The following is a 17,332-nucleotide window of genomic DNA, read 5'->3' on the forward strand; positions in this document are numbered from 1 at the left end:
ATTTATAAAAAACCCTTAGTTATTTAATGTTTAATTTTGAGTATTTTATTGTCATAACCGTTTGAGTATGACAAAAGCAGTATATTTTATAGGTTATTGATAATATTATTATATAAAATTGTTTTATTGACAAACAAAGGAAAACTAACTAATTTAATTGTAAAATTAAAATAAAATCTGAGGTTCCGTGTAATTTCCTCTATGTAATTTACCCATCCAACCCAATCCAAACTAATTTCTTATGTGATTGGATTCAACCCAACCCATGAATAATGAGATGGTTATAGAAATTACAGGTTAGTGATTTTGAATTCACGAATTCTGAAATCGAAGGTTAAAGATTCAGATGCAATGGATTAACAGAATCTCAAGGTGACGTGTAAAGTTTTGTTAAGCGAGATTATAATTATACCATTTGATAAAGCATTAGTGATTAATAGTAAATTATTGTCTTAATAGACGAAAGAATGAAACTGTTACATAGAATAAAGGTAACTTAATGAATTTTTTAAATGTTTTATTTCAAAAATACCAACTTTAACTAATGTATTTATCAAAATGTTAAAGATTAATACACCGGAACTATCAAAATCTGGAAATTAAACTTGCTTGGAATGGAATAGTACTAAAATGAGTGATTTTTCCTGTATCACCCCACAACTTTTGAGTGGTTAAATGTCTTTAATATATATGGAGTTCGAATCTCCATCTCTATTAAAAAAGGATATTGCTATTTACCGCTCCCAAATTGCTTATCACCACCCCTTTAGATAATTTTACCCTTTTCATAAACAAAAATTGAAAACTAAAAATTTGGATTTTTTGGAGAATCAGCCACATTTTGGCCTAGACGGATGCTGGATCCGCCCAGCCAATGGTCAGGTGGATGCAGCATCCGCCTGGCCATTGGCTGGGCGGATTTCGACATCCGCCTAGGCATAATTTTACCCATTCAAAATCGTCAATTTTTTTTGTGACGAAAAATGCAAAATCGTTCAATTTTTTATGCGTAAAATGCAAAATGTCACCAAAAAGATACATTATTTTTTTATGGTTTCTTTGATAAAAAACGTAAACTTTAATATTTCCGACTTCTAATCATCTATTTTTGGGGTTTTTATATTGTCACACATCAATTATTTTCATAATTTCAATCATTGTTATTCGGGTTTGTGATTTTGGAGAGAGAATTTTCAGTTTTTGATCAAAATTATGAAAAAGGCAAAAAAGTCCAAAGGAGGATGGTAACTAGTAAAAAGGAGACGGTATCTAGCAATAATGCAAAATCATCGTAAAATAGATACATTATTTTTATGATTTCTTTGATAAAAAAACGTAAACTTTAATGTTTCCTTGGATTGTCATACATCAATTATTTTCATAATTTGATTGGATTTGTGATTTTGGACAGAATTTTCAATTTTTAATTAAAGTTATGAAAAAGACAAAAAAAAAAAAAAAAAAAAAATCCAAATTAAAACAGTAACCAGTAAAAAAGGGGCGATACTTAACAATCCACTTAAAATATTATTATTAGTGTGCATTGAGGAGGCAGAGAAGTTGTGGTGGGAAGAGAAGAGACTTTCTTTTCCAGAAAAAAGGAAGAACCATTCTCGGAAATTTGCAATTTAATAGAAAAATTGTGTGATAAAATAAGAATTTAATCGTTAATGCTGCGGAGAATAATAAAGGAAAAGGTCGCGTAGGATTCAAAATTAGGTCCAAAATCCACCAATTTGATTTTGTTTCCTTTTTATTTCAGAAAGAAGAAAAAAAAAAAAAAGATGCTTCTCTCTCTTTCCAATACAGTATCTTTCGGTGTCATTTGCATGGCTGTGAAGCTTTATGCACCCTATAAAGCTTACACGAGTATCTCACTACTGCTGCCTCTCTTTTACCTTTTTCTTCACTCTCTTCCTCTACTTTATCAGAAATAATCGACAAACATTAGTCTTTTGGCCGCAATTCTGGTTTTTTGCTTCAAGCCTCTGTCGCCAATCCAATCCTTGTCTTTTACTTTCGCCTTTGGTATGTGCGCCATTGATGCCCCTTTATCATCTCAATTATTTTTATTTCCTTATTTTTACTAATGCATCTCTGTCTAAATGGAAATAAACTTCATTTCTGGTTCAGAACAATTCAGGCAATGTGTTTGTTTTATAACCACACTGAAAACAAGTAGGGAGAGACAGAGCGCCATGTTTATTTATGACCCTGCCACCTGTTTCAAAGCTCATGGTGTTCGTTTTCAATGGACTCGCTAGGGGTGGTGTTGATTCTTATTCCGTGTCTGACTATTGTTTCTGGATGTTGGTATGTAGAATTTTTATTATGAGATAAACATCAGTTTAAGTAGACCCTCATTTGGTTGCCTCTGGGCAATTCTGTGGATCCCATTCTCTTTGGCCACCATGTCACTTTTGTACCTCACTCGAAGTATGTTCTACTTCATAATTTCATCGAATTGAATTGACGGTTAAACAAAATGTAGGACATCAAATTGCTATCAAGAACAACTGGTTCGTCGTACGATTGGCGGCTGAAGGTTGGTTTCTAGAGTGAGCGTATGCCTGGAAACCAGTACAACGGTAACTCAACCCCTTACCCAGGACGCGTGCAACGGCTCTTGAGGCAAAGAGAGCTAAAGCAAAAGAACAGCAGCAAAGCCTTCCATGCAAATGAAGGGACTGATAACCGTTGGGGAACGGAACTATGTGAACATGATTTGCGGTTGAGACAAGGTGACAACTCAAGCAATTCCTATATTGAGCGATACCTGGAAGGGGCTATTGCAGCTACAAGGAGTCTCGATGAGGATCATGAAAAGGAGAATTGCAAGACTTTAAGGCAACGGCTGTTGGTTGTGGCCAACAGGTTGCCTGTCTCTGCAATTAGAAGAGGCGAAGACTCATGGTCTTTGGAGATAAGTGCTGGAGGCCTTGTTAGTGCTCTTCTAGGTAAGTTGTTTGATCTTCAATTATGCATTGTATGTTTCAGAGAATAAGGCTAGATAGGAAGGAGTAGAAGAGGAAGAATCATATGGTTGGACCCTGACCCATTGATATTTTATGACAAACTGAGTCAAACGTTTTTTTTCTTGAATTTTTGTTAGTAATAATTATCTCTCTGTGTTTGTTCTGTTAGCCAGTCTAATTACTCTAATGTTTTACTGGATCCTTAATTTTTTCTTCCTCTCAAATGAGGAGCCTTATACATTTTGGATGTCATGTAAGGTGTGAAGGAGTTTGAGGCTAGATGGATTGGCTGGGCTGGTGTGAACGTTCCGGATGAGATTGGCCAAAAGGCACTTACTAAAGCTTTGGCTGAAAAGGTACAACTATATCCATCCAGAAACTTTTGAAACTGTGTTGTTATATTATGCATTATCCGTGAACGGTGACATGGATGTCTTGGGTGTAAAAATTCCATATTCTGACCTGCTGAACAGCTTAATGGTTCGTTATGACAGAGGTGTATACCAGTATTCCTCGATGAAGAGATTGTCCATCAATATTATAATGGCTACTGTAACAACATCCTATGGCCTCTTTTTCATTACCTTGGACTTCCTCAAGAAGATCGCCTTGCCACAACGCGAAGTTTCCAGTCACAGTTTGAAGCATATAAGAAGGCTAATCAAATGTTTGCTGATGTGGTGAATAAGTACTATGAAGAGGGTGATGTCGTTTGGTGCCATGATTACCATCTTATGTTCCTTCCACAATGTCTGAAAGAGTACAACAGTAATATGAAAGTTGGCTGGTTTCTCCACACACCATTTCCTTCTTCTGAAATCCATAGGACATTGCCATCTCGATCTGAGTTACTGCATTCAGTTCTAGCTGCAGATTTAGTTGGGTAAGCTTCGATTTGTAATGTATATCTCCTAAACTACGTGAAATGTTTAGTCGATAAAGTATATATTATCTACATTGCAGTTGATATGCATATCCACTTCTATGTGACTATACTGGATTACCCCGTTTCTGTGCGTCTATCTATGATCTGAGTACATGGACATGAAATGAGATGTAGATTTATCAGTTTCATACAATAGATAAAGACTGATTATGCTTCCTTGTTATATTCAAAATTTTCTTGTTGAACCTCATCTTAACAATTTTTGCACTTGGTAGAGGAACTTGTAGACTGATTAACCCTAAGGGTTCACATTTGATGAGGCATATTGCATACACTATCCTGAAGCTTTTAACTGGAGTTGTAGAATTTCACCATCATTTATTTTTTCCTTCCTTGGTAACTTTAGTCTTAGGGTGTTTAGAAAAGGACTAGGTTATTAATTTGGGTCCGAGATATACTCTACTGTCGATGTTACTGGACCTTTGAGATCCTAAGCTTTGACATTTGGAAATGTAGAAAACAAGTAATGAAGCTAATTATATGCATAAGGGTTTCTGCATATTTAAACCTGATTATGTAGCACCATACCATATCAAGAATGATGAACTAAATCTTTTTTATATTTACCCTTAGGATCCCATATTGTGATAGACATATTGTGTAACTAAATTATAATATGCTACAGACTGCTGCCAGAAGACTTTAGGCTACTTGTAGGGTAGATATGGGGTAGATATGGGCTGCTTGTAGGATAGAGTTCACATTGACTTTAGAGGTAAATCCAAATCTGTATATATATGTACTCATGTAAGATAAAGTGTGAGAAATACAAAATACAGGAAATTACATGGTATCAGAGCCTTAGGTGCTCTAATTTTTTTTTGGGGTTTCTGGGTAGTATTTCCCAGGGAAGAAGAGTTTAGTTTGGTTTCTGGGTAGTATTTCCCAGGGAAGAGCTTGGGTCTCTTGAGCATATTTTAAGGTTTCAGTTTATCTCACCACCTGTCCCAGTCACCTTCTCCGCCTCCGACCGGCCACCTTCCGAAATCCGACCACCGTCTGACCTGCGCGTGAGCCTCACGCGCCTCCGCAACTTCCTGCTCCGCCACCACGCGCCGGCGCGTGACAGCGCGTGAGACCTCCTCTGCCGCGCCGTTTTGTCTTCCCGGCGTCGGAATCTCATTTCCGGCCACTCTGTTCACTCACGTTTGCCAGGCAAGTCCCTCTTTGACACTCTGTTCTCCTCCTCTCTAGGTTTAGCGTGTATTAACCTGTGGGCTTGTTAGTGCTGTTTACTTCCTTTTTTTTTTAATCTAAGTGTACTGTTGTTTACTTTCTTTTAAGTGTACTGCTAAAAGAAAAACAGAAAAAAGGGAAAATCTAGAAAAAAAAAAAAAAACACAGAAAAAAGGAAAAAATACATATAGTCTTTGCTTTCCAATGGCAGAAGTGGGTGAAAAGAAAATTGTCACCGAATTCACATTAGGCTCTTCCAAAATTACAGATAGAAAATTACTTGGGAGTCAAAACTATACTCAGTGGCAACGCACTATACGTAGGTTTGTCAACAGTGTAGATTTAGAAGACCATTTCACTGGTAATCCCCCACCTAAAACAAATGCTGATGCTCGTAAGAAATGGTTAATGGAGGATTACAAACTGTTTAATCAAATCCAAAACACTCTCGATCCCACTGTTGATGATGTTGTAACTCACTGTGAAACTGTCAAGGAGTTATGGGAATATCTGGAGTTTCTGTATGCTAACAAAAAGGATATGTCTCATCTTCATATGTTACTGTTAAAAAATTTATCGTGCAGAACAAAAAAATCGCTCTCTTCTGCAATATTACACTGAGGTGAAGCAGGCATACGAGGAAGAGAACAGTATGTTCCCCATTGTATCTGATGTGAAACAAATGCAAGCACAGAAAGAGCGTGTTGTTGTTCAGTGTTTTTTGGCGGGTTTACGTCCTGAATATGATGTGGCCCGTACACAGCTGTTGACGAGTGGCACACTTCCATCCTTCGCGGAAGTCTATTCTCGTTTACTCAACGTCTGTAAGGATGGTGTAATGGGTTCTAGTTCGTTGTCGTCTGACACAGTAGCATTGGTAAGCAGTGCCAATCAAGGCCGTAGAGGTGGAGACAATACTCTTCCCAATGGTAACCGTAGCTCCTCCCGTACTTGTTATCATTGTGGGGGAGAAGGGCATGTTAAGAAACATTGTTGGAAATTACATGGTAGACCGCCTCAATACTCGGGACCGAATGCTCCTAGGAGATCAGCAAATATTGCAACTCATGATGGTATCGTCCCAACCCCGTCCTCTGTCACAATTTCTGCAGATGAGTATGCTCGGTTCAGCAGCTTTCTGCGACTTATGATGCAACACAACCATCAACCTCCACCTCCGTTTCAACTGATCCAGGTAATCCTGCTGCATGTCTATCCACATCCTCTCGTAGTTGGGTTATTGACTCTGGTGCTACAGACCATATGACCGGCAACACAGGTATCCTTTATTCTTTTCAACACATGACCAATTTACCATCTGTTATGTTAGCCAATGGCTCAAGTGCTTCTGTAATTGGACAAGGGACAGCTCACCCAACATCTACTATTTCTTTATCAACTGTTTTATGTTTACCCCATTTTCCTCTAAACTTATTATCTGTCAGCCAACTTACCAAGACTCTTAACTGTTGTGTTGTTTTCTATCCTACCCATTGTTTTTTTCAGGATCTTGGGACGAAGCAGATTATTGGTAGAGGGAACCTGGTGAATGGATTGTATGTACTTGCTTCAACTTTTCGACAGGTGCCAAGATCCATTGCCTGCACAAGCGCCTCTCTTTTACAACTTCACTGTCAATTTGGTCATCCGTCTTTTCCAGTTTTGCAAAAATTATGTCCGAGTCTTCCGCGTGATTGTACTCTAGAATGTGAAGCTTGTCAATTTGCTAAGCATCATAGAGTTCCATATCCTCCGCGAATCAATAAACGTGTCGAGTCTCCCTTTTATTTGGTGCATACTGATGTATGGGGTCCATGTCCTGTTGTGTCCAAACTTGGTTTCCGTTATTTTGTAACCTTTGTTGATGATTATTCTCGTGTTACTTGGCTTTATCCTATGAAATGTCGTTCAGAATTATTTACTGCCTTTTGTGCCTTTCATGCTGAGATTCGCACACACTTTAACACATCTGTTTGTATTTTGCGAAGTGACAATGCTAAAGAGTATGTATCTAACACATTTCAATCATATCTTTCTCACCATGGTATTATTCATCAGACTTCTTGCATCGTTACCCCTCAGCAAAATGGTGTTGCTGAACGTAAGAACCGTCACTTATTAGAAGTTGCTCGCGCACTGTTGTTTCATATGCAGGTTCCTAAAGTTTTTTGGACCGATGCGGTGTCCACTGCATGTTTTCTCATCAACCGTATGCCCTCTTCTGTCCTCAATGGTCAGATTCCATACTCCCTTCTATTTCCCTCGTCTTCTTTATTCCCTCTCGCACCACGTGTTTTCGGGTGTACTTGTTTTGTTCAAGACATGCGACCACAAGTCTCCAAACTTGATCCCAAATCAATCAAGTGTATCTTTGTAGGTTATTCTCGGACTCAAAAAGGGTATCGTTGCTACTCTCCTTCTTTGGGTCGTTATTTGGTGTCTGCTGATGTTATGTTTTTTGAAAGCACTTCTTTCTTTAGTCGTGAATCAACTCCTTCGGTTAATGTGTCAAGTCCTGTTGATGATGATTATCTTGTTTACAATGTGAGTGAGCAGGTGGTTTCTGCTCCTTCCCGCCCGATCATCCATCACGTTTATTCTCGACGCACACATCCCTCAAGTGCTGCAGCTCCATCTGCTCCAGTTGCCAGTGTTCCCCCTCCTGCTCTGTCTCCAGATCCTTCCCCATCTTCAGATCCTAGTCTTGAACTTCCTATCGCTCTCCGCAAAGGTACCCGCCAATGCACTTACCCAATTTCTTCATTTGTATGTTATGATGCGTTATCACCCTCCTCCAAGTCTTTTGTAGCCTCTTTAGATTCTGTGGTTGTTCTTCCTTCCTCTCTCTCTGAAGCACTGACTCATCCTGGCTGGCTTCAAGCAATGAAAGAAGAAATCCATGCCCTTGAGCAGAATCATACTTGGGATCTTGTGTCTCTTCCATCTCAGAAGCGTGCTATTGGTTGCAAATGGGTGTTCACTGTCAAATTCAACCCGGATGGTTCTGTTGCTCGACTGAAAGCTCGATTGGTTGCCAAAGGTTATGCTCAGACTTATGGCATCGACTATTTAGAGACATTTTCCCCTGTTGCCAAACTCTCCTCCATTCGATTGTTTGTTTCGTTGGCTGCTACTTACAACTGGCCACTTTATCAACTTGATGTCAAGAATGCTTTTTTGAATGGTGATTTACGTGAGGAACTTTACATGGAGCAACCACCTGGGTTTGTTGCTCAGGGGGAGTCCGGCAAAGTTTGCAGGTTGCGTAGGTCCTTGTATGGTTTGAAGCAATCTCCTCGTGCCTGGTTTGGGCGATTCAGTGCTGTCGTACAAGAATTTGGTCTTCGTCGAAGTGCTTATGATCATTCTGTGTTCTACTCATCATCTAGTTCCGGGTGCATTTTACTGGTCGTGTATGTAGATGATATTGTTGTTACTGGGAATGATGGGATTGGTATTAAGAAATTGAAAGACTTCCTTGGTACTTGTTTTCAGACTAAGGACCTAGGACAATTGAAATACTTCTTAGGGATTGAAGTTTTTCGGAGCCGTAAAGGGATTTATCTCACTCAGAGAAAGTATTGCCTAGACGTGTTAAATGATGCTGGATTGATTGAGGCAAAGACTTGTGATGCACCTATGATACCAAATGGGAAGTTGAAGACTGGCGATGGAGAGTTACTTCCGAATCTTGAAAAATACAGACGGATCGTTGGAAAATTGAACTATCTTACAATCACTCGTCCTGATATTTCCTTCGCAGTGAGTGTGGTCAGCCAATTTATGTCATCTCCTAGAACTTCACATTGGGATGCTGTCAGTCACATTCTGAGATATCTAAAGGGGACTCCAGGGCATGGGATACTGTATCAAAATCATGGTCATCATACTGTAGAAGGTTTTAAAGATGCAGATTATGCAGGAGATCTTACAGATAGGCGTTCTACTACGGGTTATTGCGTATTTGTCGGAGGCAACCTCGTATCGTGGAAGAGTAAAAAACAGAGTGTGGTATCCAGATCCAGTGCAGAATCTGAGTACAGGGCTATGGCGCAAACTACGTGTGAACTTGTATGGCTACGGCATCTTCTTGGTGAGATTGGGTTTGCTCAGACTAAGCCTATGAAGTTATGGTGTGACAATGAAGCAGCTATTTATATTGCCACTAATCCTGTATTCAACGAAAGAACAAAACACATAGAAGTTGACTGCCACTTTACTCGAGAAAAGCTAGAAGATGGCACAATCACAACTCCATATATCAGAACAGGGGGACAATTAGCAGATGTATTTACCAAAGCGTTGCCGGGTAGTCGGGTTAACTATATATGTAACAAGCTGGGCATGATTAATATCTATGCCACAGCTTGAGGGGGAGTGTAACTAAATTATAATATGCTACAGACTGCTGCCAGAAGACTTTAGGCTACTTGTAGGGTAGATATGGGGTAGATATGGGCTGCTTGTAGGATAGAGTTCACATTGACTTTAGAGGTAAATCCAAATCTGTATATATATGTACTCATGTAAGATAAAGTGTGAGAAATACAAAATACAGGAAATTACATATTGAAATAGGGCTTCTAATTGGGTAAGATTGACCTATATTTCTTTGTTCTGAAAATACCTAAACATGGCACAATTAAGAAAATAATGAACGTGCTCCAAAGAAAGAAAAAAACATGCTATTTTCCATTGAATTGTATAATAAATGTCACTTCTATCCTAAGTAACAACAGTGAAACTAGCTAATTTTGGATCTATGCATATCTGAATATTCATCATATAGGTTGGGACATTGCCTCCATGTGCACACTCATCCCTTAGGGAATAATGGATAGTTTGTCTATAGATTCACATGGTTGATCAGTTTAATCACTTTCAGTAGAAAATGCAGGATTTTTTTTCTTTTGATTGTTTGATTATTTTACATTGGTCTGTGAATTATATTCTTACACCAAAGTTTTTGAATATCCATGCAACATGATGCAGAAAGGGTAAATCTAGGAGTCTGGGATAAGTATTGAGGGAGGATATTGGCACCTGAACTCAATACAATGTAGAGTAGAATTTGGAAATCCGTAGGTTTGATCCAACTAGATTGAGATCAATCCTCTTGTGAGTTGAGTTATAGTCATAGTTTATGTTATGTTAATGAATCCTTCTTCTACCTTTACTCTCTTTGGATATAATAAAAGTATTTGCAGGTTGTCTTGATATTCTCAGTGATTGCACTTCACTGAATGTTTTCACATAGCCTCAGTTGCTCTCATGTGAAATACATTTTTAGGTAATCAGGATATTTATTACATTGCCTTTGTATAATGTGTAAACAAATAACTAAAACATAGAACTACTTGGATGTTCCTTTCTATAAATGCAATATAACATAATTATATTTTTACGAACCAAAATTTCCAGCGTTTTGATTAAAACCATAAGTATATATTTTTGCAATTTTATAATATATTTCACAGATTTGAGGGCTGCAGGGAGTCATTATAGATTATATAATTCATTGTATTCAGCGTTATAGACCTATGAGGAGGAGTTCAGCGTTATAGACCTATGAGGAGGAGTTCTTTTGAAATTTTCTGACGTTTTTGGCAGATAGGTCTAGAGGATAGGAAGCAGACTTATACTCATTTTACAATTAATTATATCTAGCATTATGCAGAGTACAGTAAAGGATACAAAAAGGGCGGCCCGGTGCACTATGCGTCCCCGCTAAGCGAGGGTCCGGGGAGGGGTCCCACCACAAGGGTGTACTGGGAGCAAGCCTTCCCCTGCCAATATTTTTGGCAAGAGGCCGCTCCTAAGACTCAAACCCATGACCTCTCGGTCACACGACAACAACGTTTGCCGTTGTGCCAAGGCTCGCCCTTTTTGTATGGAATAAAAAATAATTTATCTTAGTTTAAGTATATCTATATAATTATATCTACACACATTTTGTATCTTTAATCTATATTCCAGTTTAACCCAGGATCTACACCCGACACTTCCAAGGTGCTATCCATACTCTTCAGGTGAGACACTGTATATACATGAGTACATACCTACTCCTTGAGGATTATGTTCAAACAACCAGATCATATTATTTGCTACTTTCTGTACTTGTACATGAATATTGTGTTTTTTTCGCCGATGATTTGTGATCTGTAGCTAATTTTTTATTTTTTATTGCTCTTTCAGCTTTATTTTCTGTTGTGGCTCTACTCTTAATGTTTCAGTTTTTACAACTTACCCTTTTACTACTCATCTTTAGTTTTATATAGCTTTTGATTGTTTATTGGTAGCTCAAGTGTTTCACATTAGCAATACAGAATATATATGTTATATTGTATTGATTGTAAATTTCAATCTAAGTTAGAACTTATGGATACTCAGAGGCATTGTTCCTTTAGTTATACAGGATTGTAACTTAGAACTGTGGTTTTTATGTTTCTATGTAATCAGTTCATCAATTGCAACATTTTTCTTGCTATAGTTTTCTACACTTGTATCAACATGTGCACATTCAAAAAAGGAGTTAGATAGTTTCATTCTCTTCTTCAGATTCCATACCTATGACTATGCAAGGCACTTCGTTAGTGCTTGTACACGTATTCTTGGACTCGAAGGGACCCCTGAAGGAGTGGAGAATCAAGGAAGGCTGACTCGAGTTGCTGCGGTACGTCTGAATACAACTATTATTGCAATTTACTTGTGTGCCACTAATTACCTTTTGTTGTTTCACCTGGCATCAGCTGTTTCACATTGAAGAAATACATGATTACCTTTGTTATACTAATTGTGATCATTTTCTTTTGCCCACTAGTTTCCAATTGGGATAGACTCTGAACGGTTCATAAGAGCACTAGAAGTCCCTCAAGTCCAAGATCACATCAAAGAATTGAAAGAAAGATTTGCAGGCCGAAAGGTAGACATGTTCTTCATTTCATAATTTTGCTTTGTATGACTTAGTTGTGACATTTGTTAGTTACTTCAAATCTGATTATTTATATTTTAACTACAGTCAGAATATAGTCAGCATTGTTTAATTTTTTCTATATAGGCAGCATATTGCTTGCGTTTGGTCAATGTAACTGTTCAAAGAGAGAACCAAAAGTTTTCTTTTTTCTAGAAGGAAATTCATTTTCCCAATCATTCAATCTCATAAAAGATGGTACTTTTGAGGAAACATTGGTGGCGCTTATAAATCTACCAAACATTACTGATCATCTTTGTTTGCCAGCTCCTGCCAATTAGATGGCTTGAATTTTATGAATCAGCTTATGATGAGACAACAGGTTAGCTATCAAGGTTTTGGGGGATGTGTGGTTGGATTTCGAATGTCCTTTTGGAGCCTCCTTTGATATATACAGTTTCTGCTTGACTATAAATTTCTGGCTTGTCTAATATTGTCTGAAATTGCAATTAGGATTTTGTCTAATTATTTCCTTTCTCTTTCTTACTATGTTGACATGATGGATAGCTAGTGCAAGTAAGAATGATTCCTTTGCCTTGTATGATCAGTTAGTTCATAATGATGACTGAAAAATTAAAGTAGTGAAAATGATTCTCACAACAAAGCCATTTGTGGAGGCTATTCCAATTCGCTTCCAGTGTGAAAGAAAGAAAGAAGAGCACAAGTTAATTTTGTATCCTGATATATTCTTTTAAATTATTTAGTACACAAGCAATCAGAAGTACTTCATGATATATATAATATAAGAACATGATATTTCTTTCCACGTATAAAAGGGCGGCCTGGTTACACGTCCCCGCTAAGCAAGGGTCCGGGGAGGGGTCCCACCACAAGGGTATATTGGGGGCAAGCCTTTGTGCTGGGACCCCTCCCCGGACTTTCGCTTAGCGGGGATGCGTAGTGCACCGGGCCGCCCTTTTATACGTGGAAAGAAATATCACGTTCTTATATTATATATATCATGAAGTACTTCTGATTGCTCATGTACTAAATAATTTAAAAGAATATATCAGGATACATGTTTTTCATTCAATTGCAAGGTTAAACAAAAAGGCTCCTTTTCAATTTAGATATAGACCTGTTTACAATATGATAGTTTTTTAAAAGATTGTTGTGAACTTATGATGAATATGTAATGCTGCTGGTGATATAATGATACTTGAGAAGCTGTGATGCATTAGGAGAGCAAAATATTCATATACCAGAAAATTATATAAGTCTTTGCCACATTTGTTTCGTAACTCTAAACTCAAAATTTCAAAAAGTTTATTGCCTGTTGCTTTTTCCCCATAGATGTGAAGGTTACTTTTCTTGCTATCTGGTTACTGATGTTTTTATTAATTTGCAGGTAATGTTAGGTGTTGATCGCCTTGATATGATTAAGGGAATTCCACAGAAGATACTTGCATTTGAAAAATTCCTTGAGGAGAATCCTACCTGGCGTGACAAAGTCGTTCTTCTACAGATTGCAGTGCCTACGCGTACTGATGTTCCTGAGTGTATGTTTCCTCATCAAATGCTTCTTGTTCCTTAACCAGTGTTGTACTGCTGTTCATCTGATGTTTTCACTAAATATCAGTTATTTGTTTGGTATATTTTGAGTGTGAAGCTTGAGGTTTAACTTGCCTAATCTATAAGAAGCAACACAATGGGTTGTGCACAAGAAATTTATACCTTAGTTATTAGGCATGGTTATGGTAAAAATATTTCTAGGTGTCAATTATACATTGCACACAATGCTAACTGATGGTGTAACTTCGTCGTCAGTCACATAAATTACTGAATGCAGAATCATATGAAAAAATTTGGGATCTTGTTTGAGGAGGATTAGATTACAATGTGTTAACTTGCCTAAAAACATCTTCAGCAGCGTCTTACATTCATTTTTAAAACTGACAATCACTGTATCAAATATAATTATTGTATAGAACCCACAGTTGTGAAAGGCACAAGGGGGTCCTGGAGCGCGACGGAAGGCACACCAAAACAAAATAACATATAAAATTATAAATAACAACAGTTAACAATTCTAAAATTACACAAATAGTCAAATAACAACAATTTTAATCTGTCCCCCAATTCCTTTGATTCCGATTCGATTTCTCCTGATTTTAAGTTACCTAGCTGTATTAGAACTAGAACACTGTAAACTCTCACTCTCACACTGGCTGGCGGACAATTTGCACAATTTGATGAATATTCTTCACGATCTTCTGCAAGTGCATTTCCCTTCGTAGAAGAAAATTCAAAGATGAAGGCTTCAAGCCTAGAAGTCAAAGCAGGCCAATCCCCTTAAAGTAAATAGAGCATGCAAGAAGCAATAAGATGTCCAGAGTAGAGTTAGGGGAAGGCTTCTTGCTCACAAAATGAAGAAAGACTTATTGAGAAAATTAAGGATTCAAACTGGTTGGCTTTTTTCATTCCTAGCGCTCATTGACATTGTATGTGGGCCATCGGGGATAATAGAAAAAAACTCTTCGGAGCTCACTATCGCTGGAACAGCCAAAGAAGATGGAGTTTCCGATTCCAATCCTGAGGCAGGAGATGGATCTAATAGTCAGCCTTCTTTTCTTGCGCCCTTGACCTTGGCATAACCCTTCCTTTTCGTACGTTGCATACAGGAAGAAAGTGCGAATGCCATGTTTATATAGGTAGGCCAACTTGTAGGGAGTCTTACCAAGTTTCAACTTGAATGCCTGCAGTCGCCTAGATGAACCTTGTAAGAGCCGTTGATGGAAGTAGCAATTCCAACCATGATTCATTGCTTCACTCCCCTGCTACACTCACTCTATCGATGACTGTTCCCTCTGCTGCTATCATGTGCTTGCTCGAGCAATACCTTTGGGCACTCGGTCGCCCGATCTCATCAATCAAAACAAATCATTTCTATCCAATTCGGTGCCTAGCCTGACACTTCTTTCTTCTCTTATCAGATTTTTTTTTTTTTTTTGGTAGGAAAGGAAAGGAAAAACAAAAAACAAAAAAACCTCAACCCGGGATCAGCCTAGGGAAACTGACTCCCACCATATCCTCCAAAATCAAAGAAGAAATGAAGCCCGGAGGGGAAGAAAAGGTAGAAAGACCCAACAACTCAGAGTGCCCTTCCAACGCCAGACGATCCGCAACGCGGTTTTGCTCTCTAAAGATATGAGCAAACTCAATAAACTCAAAAGAGGATCTGATCCTTATAATACTTTTAATGATGTTCATATTATTTCGGCAAACAGCGTTGCCTTCTGAAATCATTCTATCCGCTTCTTGGTTGTCCGATTCAACAAGAATCTTTTTCACCCCTAGATTTTTAGCAAGCTTAAGACCTGAAAAAATACCCCAAAGTTCTGCCGAAAAGGAAGAACCAATGCCCAGGTTCTGGGAGAAGCCAGAAACCCATCTACCGCCATCATCCCTAAGGATACCTCCTGCAGCAATTCTCCCATCACTAAGACAAGACCCATCTGTGTTGAGCTTAACCACCCCTTCCCTTGGCCTACGCCAGCCTAAAAGACTAACCTCCTTCCTCTGAACAGCTCTAGCCAAAGGGTCATCAGCAAAACTATCAACCATGGTATTAAGTCTCTTAGAGAAGAACTCAAGGACATTAGGCTGAAAAGACTCTCCACCTCCAAAGATCTTCTCATTCCGCCATTTCCAAAGCTGATGGCAAACCACCACAAACAAACAGAAGAACCCCCTTCTCCCCAGGCAGGAGAACCCCTTTTACTCCATCAACAAACCAATCATTCTCAGAATGGGTAAGAAAGGAAGAAAGCACATCCCTCGGGAGAATTTTCCTCCACACCTCTTTACTATCCTCACAATCCCTGAGAGCATGGCACAGGGTTTCCTCAGAACCTCTACATCTCCCACAGGCTCCAGAATCCACCAGATGTCTTCTTTTTCTCTCCGCATTAGTAAGCAACCTATTCCTAGCCCCCAGCCACAGGAAACTTCTCATGCGGTACGGCACTTTTAAGGCCCAAATCGTCTTCCACACTCCCGGGGAAGAAGACTCCAAACCCTGATTAAACGACTGAAAAGCAGATTTACACGAATAGGTCCCATTGTTTGTCAGGGCCCAACAGTAACTATCCTTGTCCTCCAAATGAGTACTGATCTGAATCCCTCTAATAGATAGGAGCGTTTCCAGATTGAGGAAAGACTCAAATTTATCCCACATCCACTCTCCCTCAGAGTTCACAACGTCAGCAATCTTCCAGTCATGGATGTCCAAAGGAGGCAAGGAAGTACAAACTTCCAACAAAGGTTTTTTCCCTAACCAAATATCCTTCCAGAAACTGATTGACCTGCCATTACCCACATTCCACCCAATACCATGACAAAATTCAGCAAAAATAGCATTGATACCTTTCCAAAGAAAGGAGCAATTAAGCACTCTATCCTTTGGACCCCCAAAAACTTTATCCTTTCGATACTTCCCACAGAGAAGCTGGACCCATAGGGCCGAAGGGGATTGCCACATCCGCCACAGGAGTTTCATTAATAAGACTTTATTATTGTCTTCAGCTCTCCTAATGCCCAGACCTCCCATAGCTTTAGGCTGACAAACCTCTCTCCAAGGAACAAGGTGAATTTTCCTTCCCTCCTCAGCTTCGCCCCACAGGAATCTACGATTAATTTTATCAAGATCTTTAAGCACAGGGCCAGGAAGATGACAAGCCTGCATAATGTGGTTGGGAGCCGCACAATTAACAGATTGGATCAGCGTAAGGCGGCCAGAGAGAGAGAGAGTCTTAGCTTTCCACGTGACACATTTCATATTAGCCTTATCCAAAGTATCTTTAAAGGACATTTTAGAAACTCTAGCACTATGAAAGGGGACACCCAGATACTTCCCCAGAGAGTTGGTCAGAGGAATACCCGAGATATCACTCAACTTCTTACAAACTTTTTTATCCATATTGTTAGAGCACATCATCCTGGATTTTTGGATATTGAGCTTCTGACCCGAGGCCGAACAGAAACACTCAAGGATGTCCATAATCAAACTCAACTGCTCTTCATTGCCTTCTAGAAAAATAAGAACATCATCTGCAAAGAAAAGGTGAGTAACCTGAGGGAAGAAACGATTGATAGCCACCGGGTGGAAATTCCCACTATCGACAGCATCTTGGATCAGATGAGACAACCTTTCCATTGCGATAACAAAAAGGAAGGGACTCATAGGATCACCTTGACGGATACCTCTGCCCGGAGAAAATTCCTCTGACATATCCCCATTAATCATAACTTGAAAAACAGGAGAAG

The 17,332-nt window shown here is 38.9% G+C and overlaps 1 protein-coding gene across 3 annotated transcripts in view; it reads left to right on the forward strand.

Annotated features, from left to right (window-relative positions):
* The first annotated feature begins 1,581 nt into the window (after nucleotides 1-1,581).
* The window catches only part of LOC136218582 (alpha,alpha-trehalose-phosphate synthase [UDP-forming] 1-like), a 37,468-nt gene continuing 21,717 nt past the window's right edge, over nucleotides 1,582-17,332 (forward strand). The window contains exons 1-8 of one of the 3 annotated variants that reach the window (XM_066005553.1): nucleotides 1,582-2,028; nucleotides 2,134-2,313; nucleotides 2,492-2,957; nucleotides 3,234-3,331; nucleotides 3,470-3,858; nucleotides 11,656-11,770; nucleotides 11,918-12,019; nucleotides 13,416-13,566. In XM_066005553.1, the coding sequence (XP_065861625.1) occupies nucleotides 2,567-2,957; nucleotides 3,234-3,331; nucleotides 3,470-3,858; nucleotides 11,656-11,770; nucleotides 11,918-12,019; nucleotides 13,416-13,566 (1,246 nt within the window). In that variant the 5' untranslated portion in view covers nucleotides 1,582-2,028; nucleotides 2,134-2,313; nucleotides 2,492-2,566. The other 2 variants (XM_066005551.1, XM_066005552.1) reach the window with 2 other exon arrangements.

Source organism: Euphorbia lathyris, chromosome 2 (genome assembly GCF_963576675.1).
Source record: "Euphorbia lathyris chromosome 2, ddEupLath1.1, whole genome shotgun sequence".
In the NCBI taxonomy this organism is placed as follows: Eukaryota; Viridiplantae; Streptophyta; class Magnoliopsida; order Malpighiales; family Euphorbiaceae; genus Euphorbia; species Euphorbia lathyris.